The following is a 19,199-nucleotide window of genomic DNA, read 5'->3' on the forward strand; positions in this document are numbered from 1 at the left end:
AATGAAAATTAACATGTAGGTGACCACGTAGGTTATAGACAGTATAGACAGACTGAATGCCAACATCAAAAAATTTATAGAAATGAAAGGTATCTGTAATTGCCATAGTGACAAGATGTCTGCTGGTGTAAGGTGAGTATTTCAATGTGCGGGGCGATGCATGTATATGTTGAACTACGGGCGCATGGAAATTAGCTATAGGCATGTGTCACAGATTGTCAGGTATGTATAGCACCCGGCATAGGATATACGCCGAGAGCGGCAGCTAAATATGCAGCATCTAATTGCGGTGGTGCGAAGTTAATGGTTCTTTTGCCGAGAATGCACGAGTAAGTGGAAGGTCGCCTGCCACTGACCCATGCACTATGTACCCTAGGAAAGAAAGAGGTGGTATACGAGGAGTCTGAACCAGGGGCAACCTAGGGGAGTAGGCGGTTGCTCACTGTCTCGTGAGTGAGCTCAGCAGGCAGTGCTAAGCTGGTGCGATAAACGTGCCACAAGATTTGTGCACGTGGTGCCCTTGGTAAGTATTACATGGGGGCTAGTCAGTGAAGGGAAAATACGGTGTGCTGAACTAATAAAGAAATTGTAAAAATATCTGTGGGCTCACAAATTACGGCAAATTTACCAAACTCACACTACACGCTCCAAGACCACTATTCATCAAACCCGGACGGCTTGGGAGACAGACCTGCCAGCCCTGACGCATGACAATTGGGCCGAGGCGCTGGCTAGCCCTCGGTACGCTACAGCCTCTACCAGATACAGGCTAATCCAATTTAAATACCTCCATAGGATATATAACATGCGTCACCGTCTTTGGAAAATGGGGGCAATTCAGTCCCCTATCAGTATCCGCTGTGGTGCAGATGAGGGGTATTCCTACATAAAGTCAAGAGCTGCAGGGCATTGCAGTTCTTCTGGTCCGGCGTGTTTTGGCATGGGATATCCCGCCAGACCCTGGATTGGCGCTCTTACACAGCACAGAAGTCATCGGGGGAACAGGTATAAAAGACACCTTCCGTTTTTGGGTCTCACATTGGCTAAGCGGGACATAGCACAGCACTGGTAGGATACGTCCCCACCCTGTATAACTAACTGGAAAAAAGGCCCTAGATAGGTGCATGTCAGCAGACATTGCTGTTTTCCAGGCGAGGGGGTGTCCACAGAAGTATGGAAAGATCTGGTCTAGGTGGGCCAAGTACAGGGGTATAGAGCTGTCCTTAATGTCGCAGACAGCCACCCGGGACCCTATTGAACAACTGGTGGTGAATGATTTACCTGTTTAAAGTATCAGTGCTAAAAAGACGTAGACAGGGTTTCCTTTGGCTTGTACACATAATGTTATCGAAGTATGTATGGTGCGTACTTGGAGGGTGGGGGATGGGTGTTTCCCTTGGTCTGATGTTCTGCAGACTTTGGGGGTGGGTGTTATACAGTAGCCAGAGATTTTCCATTATGCATTTCAAGTATACTTTGTTTGCTGGGCTCCGCCCTTCTGGTGCGATCAAAATTCAATAAAATCTGTTAAAAAAAAGAAATAGTAAAAATAGGTTGAGGTTTAAGTGCAGAGCAGCGCCAGATGGAACAATTTTTTTAAAAACATAGCAAGGTTGACAAAGTAGCCCGTGTTTTACATGTAAGGAACTGTACATACGCTGTAGCTAGGGGTGGCAGAGAGTGGCATATGGCTTTGGTGAGTGTCACAGATAATCAGCACTGAAGTCAATAATACATCAGCATAATACAGAAGATTAGCGCTAATGACATCGATACATAAATTGGATACACCACAAGTGTGGGAATCTTACAGCAACCTCAGTAGTAGCTAAGAGAGTAAGACAAGAGGAAAACTGGAGTGAGGTACAGAGGATGGAGACTAACTGGAAAGCAAACATACAGTTATAGATATGGAAATGAGAGAATATGCATCTAAACAGACTTCGAACAAACTTACGCAGCTTAGTGCTATGTACAAGTTGTTGTGATATTATAGGAAATTATACAAATCCTCACTGATATTGAGACCATACAGTGTCTTAGTGTTGAGAGTACGTAACGTGACTCAAGTTGCCTGAGGAGTTTTTCGCGGTTACCACCTTTGCTGGTTATGGTCACACTGTAGTGACATAGTATTTGAGGTGTTGTAAGTCGTTATTATGGACATCTTTAAAGTGTCTCGCCACAGGGTATGTGTGATCGTTGTTCAATATCACCCTGAGGTGTTGTAAAATACACATGTGCACTTGGGTGGTATTAATCCCAAAACGACAGGCCCTGCAAGTGTTGCATTTGAAAAAAACATTCACATTAGTGAGCCAGTTTGATGTAGTAGTGGTTTCTGGGCTACTTCTGAGTAGGGCATCCCTCATGGAGTATGCACGTCGGTAGATGTTGGGACGTGCGGGGACTAGCGGACCAAGGATAGGGTCTGTTTGGATGATCCGCCACTGTCTATTTATGATGGATGCGATGGCTCTCTCCTCTCTGCTGTAAGTAATAATGAGGCAAGTGTCTACTGTACCTCCAGTGTCAGTCAAAGGGGGTGGAAGTTGCAGATATTAGAGTCTGAGTCTGAACCTCCTCGGTGTGACCCCTCAGTAGTTGTTCTCTGGGTGTGTCGTTAAATGTAAATGTAAATGCCAGCATTTGTAAAGCGCACAGCTACCTCCAAAGGAAGTGTCCCGGCGCTGTCCGTATACCGCTTAGAAACCCTTCCTGGCTTTTCCCTGTGAAATGTCCACTCCTGGGCACCCGCAAGGTGAAGCCAGGCATCCCAGCGCTGTTGGGGTCGTTGTGGAGAGTAAGCAAGCTATAACGTTGTTAGCTCTCTAAATTGCTCTGGTGATGGTCTGAACAGAGTACGCTTGTGCCTTGATTCTCCTAAGGGCATCATGCTAACTTCTAATCAAATCCTCATTATTACTGCATATTCTCCGTAGGCGGAGCATTTCACCGTAAGGGATGCTAGTCACTAGGTGTTTGGGGTGAAAGCTAGAGTTGTGGAGTGTATAGTTGCCTGCAGTGGTTTTGCGATGTAGTTTCGTTTGCAAGGTGTTATTAGCAGTGTATACAGTTACATCAAGGAATTCTATGTGGGAGGCACTGATGGTGGCACTGAATTCTAGGTTACAACCATTTTTGTTGATCTCAGACTCAAAACCCAAGGCGCTTTCCTCAGTGCCCCTCCATATCAAACAAATATTGTTAATATACCGAAGCCAGGTAATCACATGGTCAATAAATGCTTTGTGGTGGATCGTCCTGAGAACATGCATGTATATATTCACCAAATATATTTATCTATTGGTTTAGATTTAGCTTCTTCCTACCACAGTTCATAGCATAAGGCAGTGGGCATTTTACTGGCACGCAAAAAATACAGTTGAAGGCACTTAACAACTGACTGCTAGTACATATTCTAAGTTGTATTTACAAGTGCTCATAGTAATCAAGACGTTTATTGAAAGTTGCAATATTGATTCATCAGCATATACCTTTTAGGGAAAACAAGGGGAACCCAATGAATGGCCTAGGACCATGGGTGTCAAGTATTTTGAAGGAAATAAGTGGTCCTTGGCATAAACGAATAAAATTGAGCAAGGATAATGTATAGACCACAATGGGTTACTATATAGTACAGAAATCCCTTGTCCAGCCAGCCAGGGAATATTTATTTATGCAATAAATTGTCTCAATAAAGGAATAAGACAAGTAACCAAAGACATAAGGGTTACAGTAGGGCACAGTCCTGTGCCGTACGTGAGAAGAAAGAAAAGAAGACAGTGAGTGCAAACAATATCAGGCAAACAGTGTGAGCTAACAGGCCACTGACAAGAATTCAAATTAACAGTGTGTCCTGGAGTGAATCATCCATACACTAATACAATACATTCCTAAGTATGGGACACTCTAAAAAGGAGTCGACGGACGTTTCGATCCCAAGCTCAGTTAAGGGGGGGATCATCTTCAGGACTTTCAAAATCATAACTTCTGCCTGAATAAACCTTTTAACATAAAACCGCCTGTTTTGGAAAATTGAAAAGGAGAAAACAAGACAAAAATGCAATCAATTGTTAGAAAGATATGTACAGCTAAAGCTCTCCAATTACAGTATTCGGAATCGCGGTGATGGGTGCATCCATAGAGGCGTGCGCATTCCGTGCAGTTTTTTGTAAAACCTTTGGTGACCGTTTTGCTGTGTCTCAGGGTGTTTTGGTCTTATTCACGATTGTGAAGGTGAGGTCGTGGTGGTGGCGTGGTGGCCGTGTTGGAAATTAAAATTAGGAGTGATTTGTGGTTTTGGAAACGATGGGAGTGTTGATATTGTTACAGCGGTGTCTAAAGGGACCGGTATATGCTCAGTAATGGAACGTACCAGACTTTTGTCTGTAATTACGGTTTAATCCTGTTTGAAAAATTTCCGGAAAAACGCGTTTCAACAGGACAACAATTTTAAGTCCCTTAGGCTTAACTCAAAGGTAAATGCCCAAATGAACTAACACCCTTCCCAGATTTTAATGGAGCAAAGTACACCTCACAATGGCTTTATATTTATTTTTATCCCCACAGTCCAATTAGATCTACACACGGTACTGCGCTATACCGGACCTGAGCTTCATCCTCGCTCTACAAATTTGGAGCCCTGCCCAAATGTGAATTTCCAACATGGTAAATGTTTTTATCATAAGCCATTCCTTGTTAAAACTAACAAACTAATGTCATAAGTTAAAACAAGGCCCTCCATTTCTGAACAGGTTGGCGATGACCCTAACCACTGAAGACATCCTACAGGATTAAACCGTAATTACAGACAAAAGTCTGGTACGTTCCAATACTGAGCATATACCGGTCCCTTTAGACACCGCTGTAACAATATCAACACTCCCATCGTTTCCAAAACCACAAATCACTCCTAATTTTAATTTCCAACACGGCCACCACGCCACCACCACGACCTCACCTTCACAATCGTGAATAAGACCAAAACACCCTGAGACACAGCAAAACGGTCACCAAAGGTTTTACAAAAAACTGCACGGAATGCGCACGCCTCTATGGATGCACCCATCACCGCGATTCCGAATACTGTAATTGGAGAGCTTAAGCTGTACATATCTTTCTAACAATTTATTGCATTTTTGTCTTGTTTTCTCCTTTTCAATTTTCCAAAACAGGCGGTTTTATGTTAAAAGGTTTATTAAGGCAGAAGTTATGATTTTGAAAGTCCTGAAGATGATCCCCCTTAACTGAGCTTGGGATCGAAACGTCCGTCGACTCCTTTTTAGAGTGTCCCATACTTAGGAATGTATTGTATTAGTGTATGGATGATTCACTCCGGGACACACTGTTAATTTGAATTCTTGTCAGTGGCCTGCTAGCTCACACTGTTTGCCTGATATTGTTTGCACTCACTGTCTTCTTTTCTTCCTCCTCACGTACGGCACAGGACTGTGCCCTACTGTAACCCTTATGTCTTTGGTTACTTGTCTTATTCCTTTATTGAGACAATTTATTGCATAAATAAATATTCCCTGTCCGGCTGGACAAGGGATTTCTGTACTATATAGTAACCCATTGTGGTCTATACATTATCCTTGCTCAATTTTATTCGTTTATGCCAAGGACCACTTTGTTTCCTTCAAAATCATCAGCATATACCAGCATTGGAATATTTATGCTTAGGATTTGTTTAAGTGCATAGCTGCCCATATCGGACAGTCCCATCGCTAGGAAACTGTCCTAAAATGAGTGTTCTGGGGCAAGAGAAGTTTAAAACAACTAGATGGTTGCAGTATTAGTGTTTGGCCATGGTGGTCCTTACACCTCTGTTTTAGGCCAGCTTGATGAAACTGTCATTCTACGCTGGTCTTCTAGCACTGGTCTCCGGCAGATGGGAGCCTTTTGCCACCTACCCCTCTAAAAAACGTTGCAGTTCAAGCCCCTTCATCTCCACCCACTTCCACACCCCGAGCATCTATAGCGAATGGGACCTCAAACTCCCTGCTCAGCTACAGTTTTCTTTAGTATCTCCCTTACACATGCTGTTCTTAGTTTGTTCCGCTTGGCCTGATGTCAGGTGGCGCACTTTTGGGTAGAGGTAGGGTATCACAGAGTGACCATTAAACAGATGACCTCACCGGAAGCAAAAGTTCTACAAAATCACACTTGACAAAAGTAAGTACAATGCGGGTAAAAAAAAAGAAGTGAAAGAAATAGCTGTGTTGTGTGGGCTTGGCTTGAGCTGTGTTCCAGATTCTTTGTCAGCTACAAATGTGAACTTGGGATATGACCAATATAGTTTTTTTTCTCAAAAAAGGGACAGCGGAGGATGATTTCGGGTCACACCGCCCAATATATCTCATTAATGCAGATGCTAAAATCTTCGCCTAAGTGTTGCCTAATCGATTGGCACCTTATATGCCTGACCTCGTTTCTGAACACCAACATCGGTTTATAACAGGTAGGGATACTACTGGACGTTAACACAGCCATAACAGCTTTGAATATTGCTAACTTGACATCTCGCAATTTGGTGATGGTTTTTTAGATGCTGAGAAAGCATTGGATCGGGTCGCATGGGATGCATTATGGAAGATATTGATTACTAACGGCTTACCGAGTCGTTTTTTAAATGGATTTGTGCGTTATACGTAAATCCACAGGCTAAACTTACATATACTAATTTGCACTCTACTTTTTGATACAGCGTGGCACAAGGCAGGGGTGTCCACTTTCCCCCCTGCTGTTTGCTTTATACATAGAGCCATTAATTAAGGGATTAAATCAGAACACTTATAACATCCCATTCAGTAATGGGAACTACCAACTTAAGGCTATCGCGTACGCGGATGATATTGCGGTTTTTACATCTGACCCAGCAACAACATTGATTGCTATCCAGGAAGAGGCAAAAACATTTTCGGGATATAAACTTAATTCACACAAAACCCAGATTTTGCACAATTTCAAATCGTTAGCACCTATAACTGGAAGCTGCTCTGTGGTAACCTATTTAGGGGTTCGGATCTCTGCTAGTAAAGAGCAAATATGGAGTTACTGCACTCTGTCATAAAATAACTTAAAAGCTGGAATAAACTTCCAATAACTATTATCGGCAGGACTAATATAATTAAAATAACAATTTTACATAAGTTTCTGTATTTGTTTCGAGCTATTCCTATATGGATCCCCAATTATTTTTTTCAAAAACTTGAGGGTTTTATTTGGGGCTACAAGCAAGCACGTCGTGCTATACACTCCCTTAAATTTCCCTATAAGTTTGGAGGTCCGCAACTTCCCGATTTTAAACTTTATTTTTGGGCAGCAAATGCTCGGTGTTTACAAAGCTTTTTAATTGATAAACAACTATATTTTGGTCTCGTACTAGTACTTGGCACAGATAGTCAAATGTTTCTGTACAGGATCAATGACCCTAACTACTATAAGAGAGTCTGTTTTAAGACTATTAGAGATATGGTCTGTATATGGCACGAAATCCTCGACTATTCTTCACTCACACTCGAAGATCTTGCACAGCATGGTCATCTTAACATTTTGAACAATCCAATACTCCTGAGTATATCTTACGAATGTGCTGCTCGTAGCTGGGCAAGATGTAGAATAGAATAGAAAGATTGGGCCATCTGTACAATCATAGTGGTTTTTCTACTTTTGCATTTTTTTTTTTACAGATTTTTATATAGCGCGAACTTGACCCGAATCTGGTATCAGAGCACTTTACAAAGGGTATCAAGGGAGGGGCACGCCCAATGAAACAACATTATTATAAAAACAAGGAAAACTGGCCCCTATGCACACAGCTGGGTAGTACAATAACTGTGGTAGAGACTGACACTCTAAATGACTGGTAACCACACGCATGCTCTATTTTTATACATTTTTTTGCAGAAATCATATAGCGCAAACTCAACCCGAAGGTATTGGAACGCTTTACATGAACACCAGTTACGTTACACAAGGACACATTCATTTTTAGGTCTCGCCTAACGTTGCAGAACGGATGCGCTGGTCGCTTTGCGAGGCATGTAGTATATACTTTAGGGGGGAACCTTCGCGTAACCTCCGCCCACTCTCCGCTCATCTTTTTGCTTGGCTTACAGCCTAAATGCTGCCTTCTGATTGGCTTTCAACTTGTTAGTCCCTCCTCCTTATGTACATATTGCCATTTGTATACTTCCGAGGCTATTGGTCCCTGTAATGAAACACTATTTTTTTGACCTGTGTCCCCCCCGCAGTTCGTAACTTTTCGCTACACCTTCACCCCCATATTTGTAATGCAATAAGTCTTGCGTAAATGCGGGTCGTGTTGCACTGCAAATACTTGTTTTAAGTAGTGCCAGTCATTTACAGGCATGCCCCAGGAAGCCGTAGTGTACAGGTGCTACTTTCATTCCTTATGTAATTTAATTTGATGTATTGTAAAGCGCTCTGATACTCTGGGTAAACTTAACGCTATGTACAAATGCACAAATAAATAAATCTTCATCGGAATCCAAAACTATCAAAAGAAAGGGTGACAATATGTTTGCATCTTTCAGAACATACAGGGCCCTTAAAGACTTTCAAAAATCGTAGAGAAAAGTTTCCGTCCGCAAGTTTTGAGAGAGGCAAAGAATATTAACCCTATTCGTTATAGGTGCTGTCAGTGTCAGGATAACGTAGATAGATGTATCTTCCGAGTCCAAGGGAGCTTATGAAGAGCCTATAGGGAGCCTCGAGAGGTAGAGTCAGCACATCCCCCTGCAAGGATGAAGGTGAGCGATATCGGCACCCATACTTGTTATGCTTCCGGGTGATAGAAATTGCTGCGCGTGCGCTCTGGTGAGACGCTAAGGACATCAAGCCGCGTGTGGTGCTGTGCAAATTCCCCTGCATTGGGAAAAGCCGGCGTGTGTGGGAGTTGGAGGAACAGCTGTCTCGAGCGGGGTCACGGAAGGTGCAGGTGGGTGACGAATCCGCCTGCTCTGCGTTCATGTCATCATTCCTGTTCTGTGTGCCTTTCATATGTTAATGTGCCCATCTTCCTGTTCCTCACTTATCTTCTGTGTTATCGATCTTAAATCCTGCCGCCTCTCCCTGCTGTTCTTGCCTCCTTCATTTTGCAATACCTTACTTGCTAGGGGTGCCCAAGTCTTGCCTGCTCGCTGTTGCAGCCTGCTTTGTGTCTCTATCCCGCCTGCTCTCTGGTCAGCTGTCCTACCTGACCGGACACTCAATGACTCCATGCCCACTGGGATACCTGTTTTCTACCCCCAAACTTTAATTTATAGAATAAACGGGTGTGTCTGGGCAGTGAATGTGGGGGGAGGAGGGGTCAAATGAAGGGAAGATGAGCTCCGCATGGCCCCATGGAGTATTTCTGGGGAGTACCCACAAGGACAGAAAAGGAGGAGAAACAACGCTCACCGAGCCCTCGTGGGCGTCAGGCCACAGATTCTATGGCAGGACCGGAGGCTTCTGATTATGCTTTCTCATTTCTTTACTGCAAAAACACAGCAGCCAATGAAATTAAAACTATAGTATTGAAAAACTACAATACCCATGAGACTTTGAACCACGCCTCTATCACAACAACCAATCACAGTGTACATTAAGCATACAAAGCAGGGAGACACTAATCTGGCCTCCTCTTTCTTTGCTGCTCCGCAGCCCAGATAAGTGCCTCCCTACTTCGTATGCATTATTTGTGGTGTTTGAATACTTATATTGATTGCTTTATGTACATACACTGTACGCTATATTTGTGCTTTATTACGATCATTTGATTGTTTTCAGGGGCTTTGTTATTCCATTTGCAGGTTGCGCTGTGCGTGTATCCCTGTCGGGAATCGGAGTGCGGCTTCTTCGAGCCCCCTCCGCTTCCTGTTGTGTGCCTTCTCAGCACGTGTTGCGCTTTGTCTTTCTGCCCCTGGTTTTTCCCCTTCGGCCGCCGGCACTGCCGCTTTTGCGCTCGCGGTCCGCGAGCCGGAGAGTGGCCCACACCGCTGGGAGTGAGAGAGCTCGTTGGGCCCTTCCCGGACACCCGGCGTGCGTCTCTGGGGCCGCGCGCGTCCTCAGACGCGCTTAGCCCCTAGGAAGTGCCGATCACAGAAGCCATTGCCCCGGGCTGAAGAGGGGACACCGCAGCGTGGCCAGGAGTCAAATAAGGGGCCTGATTTCAACTGCAGGCAGCGTTAGATGCCGATTACGGAGCTGATGCACAGAAATTAACCCTCGAGGTGCCAGGACCTCTATTTACCTCAATTTTTGGAAGGTCCCCCTGCTGTTGCAGTTGGGACCTTTTTCACCCTCCATTAGTCCTAGAATAGGACTGCAGAGATTGGGACTTTCAGTTTGGTACTGTTTCTTAGACTCCTGCGCCAGGCACACTCCCAACCGACGCCCTTTTTTCGAGGGCTGATAATTAAGCTTCCCTCTGGGGATATTTTTATTAGCATTTATTTCTACTTGGAAGATGGCAGAATTTGATTGCTATCAGGAGGAAGTTGGCGCTGTCGGTGAGCAGGGTGACGAGGAGTATTACAATGATGAGTCCATGGAGGACCTTATAGATAAGAAGCTTGATGCTAAACTAGACAAAGCTTTATCTTCAACCTTGTTACCCTTAACCCAGAAATTGGAGTTGCTTGTCCCGTCCGGTCCCAAAACTACCCCTCCATCTGGTTCTGCCTAACCCTTGATTCCTCTACCCAGTGGCCCCTCTGGCTCCCCTTGGGCTCATGTACATTCCTATGCTAAGCTTTACAAAACTAAAGAAGACGCCTGTGATGTCGCCCAATCCCTTCCTTTGCCCCGGTCCACTCCTATCCCTGTGGTTGATACCACTACAGGTACTGACACAGACACAGATTCTTCCCAGTTGCCCAAGGCGCGCAAACGCACAAAGAAGCGCAAACATGAGTCCTCACCTGTGACCCCGTCCCCCTTCACGTTTGACCCGAAGACATTGTCCACCCTAGATCTTCTGATTGGGTTCCACCTCCGGCAGTTGCTAGTTACTTAGAATCTAACCTGCGCAAGGCCTTTGACAAAGAAGTGAGAGCCCGCCTAAAGTCCGAATGCCCACGCCCAGACCTGCCCACAAGGTGGCCATTACCCCCGACATTGACACCTCCATGACTACCTTCCTCAAAAATTACAAAAAGGATCCCAAAAAGGGGATTGACCGCGCGCTCGGAGCGTGCCAGGACAAGGTTCTCGACCTTTAGGGCCCTTTAGCTAAGATACTTGAACTGGCCCTCCAAGCTCATGAAACTGGCGACGCCATTCACCCCGAAGTTCTGGCGAGTTGGGCGCAGCGCGCCATCTGCATGCTTGGGAACGCTAATTGCGCCCTTGCTTCGGAGAGGAGGAAATCCGTCCTTCTTTGCATCGACCCACAGTTAGTGGAGCTGGCCTCATCGGAGCCAGGACCTTTGGCTGAAGGTCAATTGTTCGGTGATAAATTTGTTAAGGACATTGCAAAATTCATTAGCACCTTTGCATCCCTTGATAAGTCTCAGGCGTCCCTGAAGAGAGTCTTACATCAGGTCTCTGGAAGGGCCGGGCGTGGCAGAGGACGCTCGACCGGCCGCTTCTCCAACACCAGTCCTCGGAGAGGATACACACCCAGACGTGGCAGAGGGTATACCCAGGAGCCTGGCCAGGCAGGTTTTTACCCGTCCAGATCCCGCGGCTTCAGGGGCTGCTTTAACTGGGGTGTCAACAGAGGCTACAAGAATTTCGACGCTCAATCCTCTGGTAAGTCTGGTGCATCCTGTCATTCCTCTTGGGGGAAGGTTACATCACTTTGTAATGAATTGGGTGAATCTCACTTCCGATGCTTGGGTCCTTCAGACAGTGCAAGGTTACCAGATAGAGCTGGTAGAGAGCCCCCGTCAGGTTTGTCCTCCTCATCCTCTCCATTTTTCCCATCTAGAGCAGAGTTTTATAGACTCAGAACTGGAAGAGTTGTTAGCCAAACAAGCCCTTGCTGTGGGACCCTGCATTTCAGAAGGATTTGGCAGCAACGTCTTTTTGGTGCAGAAAAAAGGTGGCGGTCAATGCCTAGTACTCAACTTACGAGATTTCAACCCCTGTGTGGTGTAACGCCACTTCAAGATGGAGGGTATTCACCTATTGCGAGACCTCCTCCTGGAGAAGGACTGGATGGTCCGTCTAGATTTAAAAGATGCTTACCTCACGGTCCCTATTTGTCCCTCACATCAAAAATTCTTGCAGTTCCCATGGAAAGGGCGATGGTACCAGTATTGCTCACTCCCATTTGGCCTCTCCTCAGCACCGTGGGTGTTCACCAAACTACTCAGACCTGTGATCTCTCGTCTCCGGGAGATGGGTGTGCGACTCATTGTGTATCTGGACGACATTCTAATTCTGGCACAGGATCGGGATCTCCTCCTCACGCATCTGGAGTGGACGACGTCCCGGTTACAGAATCTGGGGTTTGTTATCAATACCAAAATATCTGTGATGTTACCAAACCAACAAATGGAATTTTTGGGTTTCCTGATAGATTCAGTGACAGCACAACTACTTCTTCCACTGAGCAAAATCAGATCCATAAAGAGGGAAATCAGAACCACCTTGTCCAAGGAGATGATTTCCTTGCGAGTCCTGGCGAGGATTGTGGGTCTTCTGGCATCCTCGATCCAGGCTATCTTCCCGGTGCCATTGCACTACAGGGCCCTTCAGAGATTAAAAATCTTTTACCTCCAGAGGAAGTTTCATTACGACCATCTCATTCCCCTTCTCCAGAAGCTCGGGAGGAGCTTCAGTGGTGGCTGGAGCACATGACTGCTTGGAATGGACGAGCAATCTTCGGCACCGCTCCAGACGTGGTTGTCGAGTCAGACGCCAGTAGTGGGGTTGGGGCGCCCGCTGTGGGGAGTTTACCACAGGAGGACGATGGTCAGCAGAAGAACTAAAGTTACACATAAATTGTCTGGAGCTGCTAGCAGGGTCCTTTGCCATCAAGTCTATCTCACCGCTGAAGAGCAATTGTTGCATACTGCTTCGAATGGACAATGTCTCAGCGGTGAGATATATCAACCGACTAGGGGGGACAAGATCCCGCATGTTAGCTCTAATTGTGAAGGAGTTTTGGCATTTCTGCCTGGATCGCAAGATCTCTGTAGTGGCAGAATATCTCCCAGGGAAGTTCAATCAAGTAGCAGATTGGAACTCCTGCTTCCTTCGGGACTACAGCGACTGGAGACTTCACCCCGAAGCGGAATCTCCGTTCTAGCCAGACCCTCTTGGCAGTTGTCCCAAGAATAAAGAGATCCAGAACAGGCGGCAGAACGTTCATGTACAACGCAGCTAAGGCCTGGAATGCTCTACCACTTCATCTTAGAGCCACCCAGAACCTTAATATATTCCGCAAACAACTGAAAACTCATCTCTTCACATCTGTTTGCTAACTTATTCCTCTGTCCCCTTCATGTGCACTGTAGGCTTACGATTTCCCCAGCGCTTGAACGCCCACGGGCAACAACTGCGCTCTACAAATCCCCAAGTTTACAAGTTTACAAGTTTACCCCTCGCTGTTTGCTCAGATCATGGCTATGCGAGGCCCATGTCAGATAGATCTGTTTGCTTCTCGCCTCAATGCCCAGCTTCCCCTGTTCTTCAGCTAGAGACCAGACCTGATGGCGACGGGGACAGATGCGTTCCTGCATCATTGGGGCTTGCAGAAGAATTATGCTTTTCCTCCGTTTGCATTGATCCCGAGGATGGCGGCCTTTGTCGGGCGCCAGAGGGCTTCACTAGTGTTAGTGACCCCGTTTTGGTCAACTCAGTCATGGTTTCCCACTCTGTTGGAGTTGTCTGTCAACCTCCCCTTTCTGCTTCCAACTTTCCCGACACTTCTCCAGTACCCAGTGGGGTCGTACCACCCACTGGTCCTGCAGAACTAACTAACCTTGATGGTGTGGACGCTCTCGGGAGACATGAGAGCATTGCAGGACTTTCGCAGGCTGCTGCTAGCTTTATGCACCAAGCGTGGGCTCCTTCCACCCGGAAACGATATTCTGCTTCCAGGAAGAGATGGGTGGGTTGGTGCCTTTCAAAACAGGTGGATCCCGTGGGATCATCAATTACTGATGTGTTGAATTTCTTGTCAGAATGTGCAGAGTCAGGCCTTGCATACAGGTCGGTAAATAATTTCAGGACTGCTATTTCTGCTGGTCATGATCAAGTCGATGATAAGCCTGTCGGGATGCATCCCCTGGTCTGTAAATTGCTGAAAGGGGTTTGGGTGGCTAATCCCCCTCGGCCCAGGTATTCCACCTTATAGGATGTTACGAAGGTTCTTAATCTTTTGGAATCCTGGCCCGAGAACAATGATATTTCCTTGAAGCAGCTTTCTGCTAAGCTTACGATGTTGCTCTGTCTCATATAATGTCGTAGAGTTTCTGATGTTAGAGCTTTAGACCTGGCTGGAAGGATGTTTTCTCCGCAGGGTGTTTCTTTCGTAATCACAAGGCGGACTAAGACAATTTCTCAGTCAGTTGAGTATCCTGCTTTTCCACATAACAACAAGTTATGCGTTTTGCAGTGTTTAAAATATTATGAAGAACGTACTGTTTCACACAGGGCTGATCCTTTAGGTCAATTGTTGATTGCTGTGCAAAAACCTTTCAAACCGGTTGCTGCTGCTACTCTGGCTAGATGGGTTTGATGGATTATGTCAGAAGCTGGCATTGATGTCTCAGTGTATGGAGCTCATTCTACTAGGGGAGCTATGGCTTTTAAAGCCTATTTATTAGGGTCCCGCTTGGAGGACATCCTTAGAGCAGCAGACTGGTCTTCAGATTCAATGTTTAAAGTTTTTTATTACAAACCTATTCCTCATGTTTCTGATGCTGTGATTGATGAGCTTTGAACCAGCATAATCAGAAGCCTCCGGTCCTGCCATAGAATACAAAATTTTCTAGCTATCGCGACAAGAATTTTAGAATCTATTAAGGACAAGGAGGCGAGGATTATCCCACCCGTTGGGACAGTTGTGCAACTGTAAAGTTGTTTGATGTTATGTTGTTTAACAACTTTGATGCCCACCCGATGAGAAATGCAGTTGTGGGCTCCCTTTCTCAAATTTGCTTTTCTGTTATAGGAAATGATTCCAACAAAAGTTGAGTGCCTTCTCCGGATGGAGATGCTGTGTCTTCACGACGGAAGCGGACGCCTTCGCTGGTTTTGGATTGTTCTCAGTTGAGAATTTACTACTGGAACTGTCTATCTTTCCGTTGAGAGTTTAGGACTTTATTCTTGGACAGATTCGCACAAATAACGAGGAGGCCAGATTAGTGTCTCCCTGCTTTGTATGCTTAATGTACACTGTGTTTGGTTGTTGTGATAGAGGCGTGGTTCAAAGCCTCATGGGTATTGTAGTTTTTCAATACTATAGTTTTAATTTCATTGGCTGCTGTGTTTTTGCAGTAAATAAATGAGAAAGCATAACCCTCGCCTCAGTGTCCTTATTAGAATCTAAAATTCTTGTCGCGATAGCTAGAAAATTTTGTATTGCTCCCTACAAAGACTCTAAAAGGAGCACTCTCCATCAAACAGGCAACATAGAGCAACACTCGCCCAGCCCCTCTGGGCAGATATTAAAATTCAGCTTCAGCCTATAAGTGAACCTGGGCAATCTGAGCAGATGCGTTAGCCAATAACTCTAGCATACATGCCAATTGACCCGATTCAGGCGGGAGACTACTAATTTTTCAAGCCGTAAATGGCTTTATTTTAGCTGTCTCCCGCCTGAAATTGCATTTTCTACAATAGAAGTCAATGGGGAATTTTAATTCTCTTTATTTTTTTATTTTAAATCTCCCACGTCCCTGTCCCAAAATGTTGGCATGTATGCTCCAGGTAAACACTTCGAGGGTCCCAAAATCGAGACCGATTGGAATTGACAATGCTTGCGTTAGTAGGCATGGGGATCAAGTGATTTGCCCAACATCACAGGATGTTGAGTCGACCCCGAAGCTCGAACCTTGGTTACCAATCTCTAAGGTCGGCAGTCTGGCCGTGAGACCACATCCTCTAAGTTACACCCACGGTGTTAAGGAAACCCGCAAAGGAAAAGTAACTACAAGAAGCTACCTACTCAGACGGACATTTTAGGTGCAAAGGTATGCCTCTGTTATGTGTGCTGCCTTCACTACAAACACTCACGCCTCTAGGCGGCCACAAGAGGAGGGCGTTAACCTGCACCTAAAATTGCCGTTGCCTATCGGCTCCGCCCAGCACCTCCTCGAACCGCTGTGCGCGGTGACGTCACCACGCATCCATCTGTCCTGCGCTCACTCACCTTGTACTTGTAGTGCTGAGGCTGTAACGTCGTCTGTGGTTGTCTGTAACGGATACCATTCTGAGAGGGCGAAGTGAAGGGAATAGTAAGGGCTGTGAGCTTCGTTTAATCATGCCAAGTTCCGTCAGAGAGCCCAACAACCGACTTGACATCCACATGGCTACAACTGCGCGTGCGTGAGAGGTGACAGCGCGGAGTGTTGAATGTATGGGGGGGGGGGGGACCTAACGTCACGTGACTGCAGGACTGCCACCAACTAGAGCGCAAGGTGTTTTTTTTCCAACTCTTCAAGGGGCCATGTTGGGTGGAGCGAAATCTATCATTTAAAAACAGACTTTACTACAGGTTCTTTTCAAGGTAAATATGGGTTAAGAACGAAACAAAGGCACACAATAGAAGGTTGGTTTTTTGATCTGGCTACAGACGGATTATTGGTTATATTTTTCTTGGTATTTTCAGTTTTATATAGCTTGAGCTTGGCTCAAGGGCATTAGAGAACTTTACATGAACACGAGATCACAATACACAAGCATAACTGGAAAGTTTACCAGCACGGCTAGTTAAACTCTTGAAATAGAAGGTTAACACTAAATCTCTGCACACTTTGCAGTAGCCTATCTTATACTTTGTGTATAATAAAAAAGCGTTTATCCAGCCCTGCCAAGTATCGCAACAGGCGTTAGACTAACGCATTTCAGTGTGGTTGTTGTGGAATGGTTCTCAATAAAGAGGGAGACGAAGTGTACTTAAAGTGAAGTACTTTATTCAACATACAAGCTTACGTAAGGAGGTGGAACATCTGTACAGGAAGAATGCCGACTCCGTAACATGGGCGTGGCTACCATATACATATGTACACAACATTCCTATCTACGTCATAACACTGACCAATGAGGATGAAGGGGGAAAAGGTTGGAAGATGACAACTAGACCTGCAACATCTCCCTTTTACCAAAATGAATAACAAGCAATCACAATAATTCATCATCTTTGAGGCCAGAGGGTAATTTGGATATTCTTCCATACCTGGTACAAGTACCCTCCCAACCTCCATGACATTCCTCCTTTCCCACGCTGGATGTACTTGAGGTAATGGGATTCTGATCTGACCTTGTTTCACTGATGTCTACCACTTCGGTGGTAGCTTCCACATCTACATTCCCATCAACCTCAAAACCAGAATTACTTGAATCGTTTCTATGACCTTCCTCTTTGTTGTGAGTATCATATTGTCTTACATATTCATTGTGAGACATTGTTGCCTGGTGATCATCATTACCATCATACAATAACCATGACAATTCATTCTCGAGCAATATTTTGTCTCTTTTTCCTTTAAACCATAAATCTACCTGCTCTTTGTTCAAACATATAGCATCACTTTTGTTCCGCCAACCCAGTAATTTCAAACAAATGGCACTATCGGTGACTTCTACAACCTCTTCAGGGTCATAGTACTTGGACTCTCCTTTGATCTGGTTATCGTGTCTTCTGATAAGTGCCCAATCCCCTTTGCAAAATCTTTTGTTAACTGCTTTGTGCACCTTGTCGTGATAAACTTTAGCTCTGGCTTGACTATCAACAATCTTTTGTTTGACATGAATTTGTTCATCACTTATGGCAACTGGTTCAGGTAAACATGACTCAAACTCTTCTATCTTGGGCACTATCTCATTATCGCATCTTCTCCCCCTCATTAAAAAGAATGGGGAAAACCCAGTTACACTGTTTGGGGTAGTATTGTACGCAAACACTCTGTCTTGAATGAATTGTTTGACTGGAATGTTAGAAGACAAGGCCAGTTGGATTCCGTCCTTAATGAAACGGTTCACCCTCTCAATCTGTCCATTAGATTTTGGGGAGTATAATGGAGTTTTCTCTTGCCTGATGCCATGGAATTTCAGGAAATCAGTCATTTTACTGGAAGTAAGTTGCTTCCCGTTGTCCGATACTAGTATCCGTGGGCTACCTTCCACAGAGAAACAACAGTCCAAAAAGTCTATGACTGTGTCCGAGTCAATGGTTTCAACAAACCTATGGTAAATCCATTTACTGTAATAGTCACTCATGACGATGAGAAATCTGGATCCTTGGTTCAACAATTTGAAAGGTCCTGCCATGTCGATGGCCACCTTGTACCATGAGTAATTAGGAATAGACACCAACTGCATTTCCTGGATTCTGGGTTTCCAGTGCTTGTCAGATCTGATACATTCAATACATTTTTCAACAAATAAATTAACATCCAAGTCCATTTGGGGCCACCAATACTGTTCTTTCAGTCTCTTTTTTGTCATGGTGGCACCTAAGTGAGTACTGTGAGCTATTTCTATTAAACTTTTTCTTAATTTGCATGGGGGAACCACTAAATCACCCCTCAAAAGGTACCCCTCAACACAGCTTAATTCTTCTGAAACTTGGAAGAACGTTTTGAATTCTGGGGACAAATTTCGAACAGGGGGCCACTTGTGGGACATGTACTGTTTGACCTTCAATAACACAACATCATGTTTCATGGCTTCTAACCAGTCGTTTTCTGACGAGGCATTACCTGTTGCTAGGCAGCCGGAAATGGCTGAGACTACACATTCAGTGTCGTCCTCATTCTGACCTTCAATATTATTGGTTGGTAACCTTGAAAGGAAATCTGCTCTAATATTGTCTTTTCCTGATATATGTTTAATGGAAAAATTATATTCCTGCAATTTTGCTAAAAGTCTTACCAACCTAGCCGAGGCCTTACCATTACCTCTTCCATACCCATCGAACATATATGTGAGCGGCTTGTGGTCAGTAACCAATTCAAAGTCTCTCCCCCATATGTACATTTTCAGTTTGTCAACAGCCCACACACAAGCTAGAG

General features: G+C 45.0%; 1 protein-coding gene across 1 annotated transcript in view; it reads right to left on the reverse strand.

Moving 5' to 3' along the window:
- ABHD11 (abhydrolase domain containing 11) overlaps positions 1–16,541 on the reverse strand; it is a 194,674-nt gene extending 178,133 nt beyond the window's left edge. Inside the window, exon 1 of the mRNA XM_086958491.1 lies at positions 16,337–16,541. Coding sequence (XP_086814617.1) covers positions 16,337–16,494 — 158 coding nt within the window. The 5' untranslated portion in view covers positions 16,495–16,541. The remainder of the gene's footprint in view (positions 1–16,336) is intronic.
- Between the last annotated feature and the right edge of the window lie 2,658 nt (positions 16,542–19,199).

Source organism: Lissotriton vulgaris, chromosome 2_1 (assembly GCF_964263255.1).
Source record: "Lissotriton vulgaris chromosome 2_1, aLisVul1.2, whole genome shotgun sequence".
NCBI classification, from domain to species: domain Eukaryota; kingdom Metazoa; phylum Chordata; class Amphibia; order Caudata; family Salamandridae; genus Lissotriton; species Lissotriton vulgaris.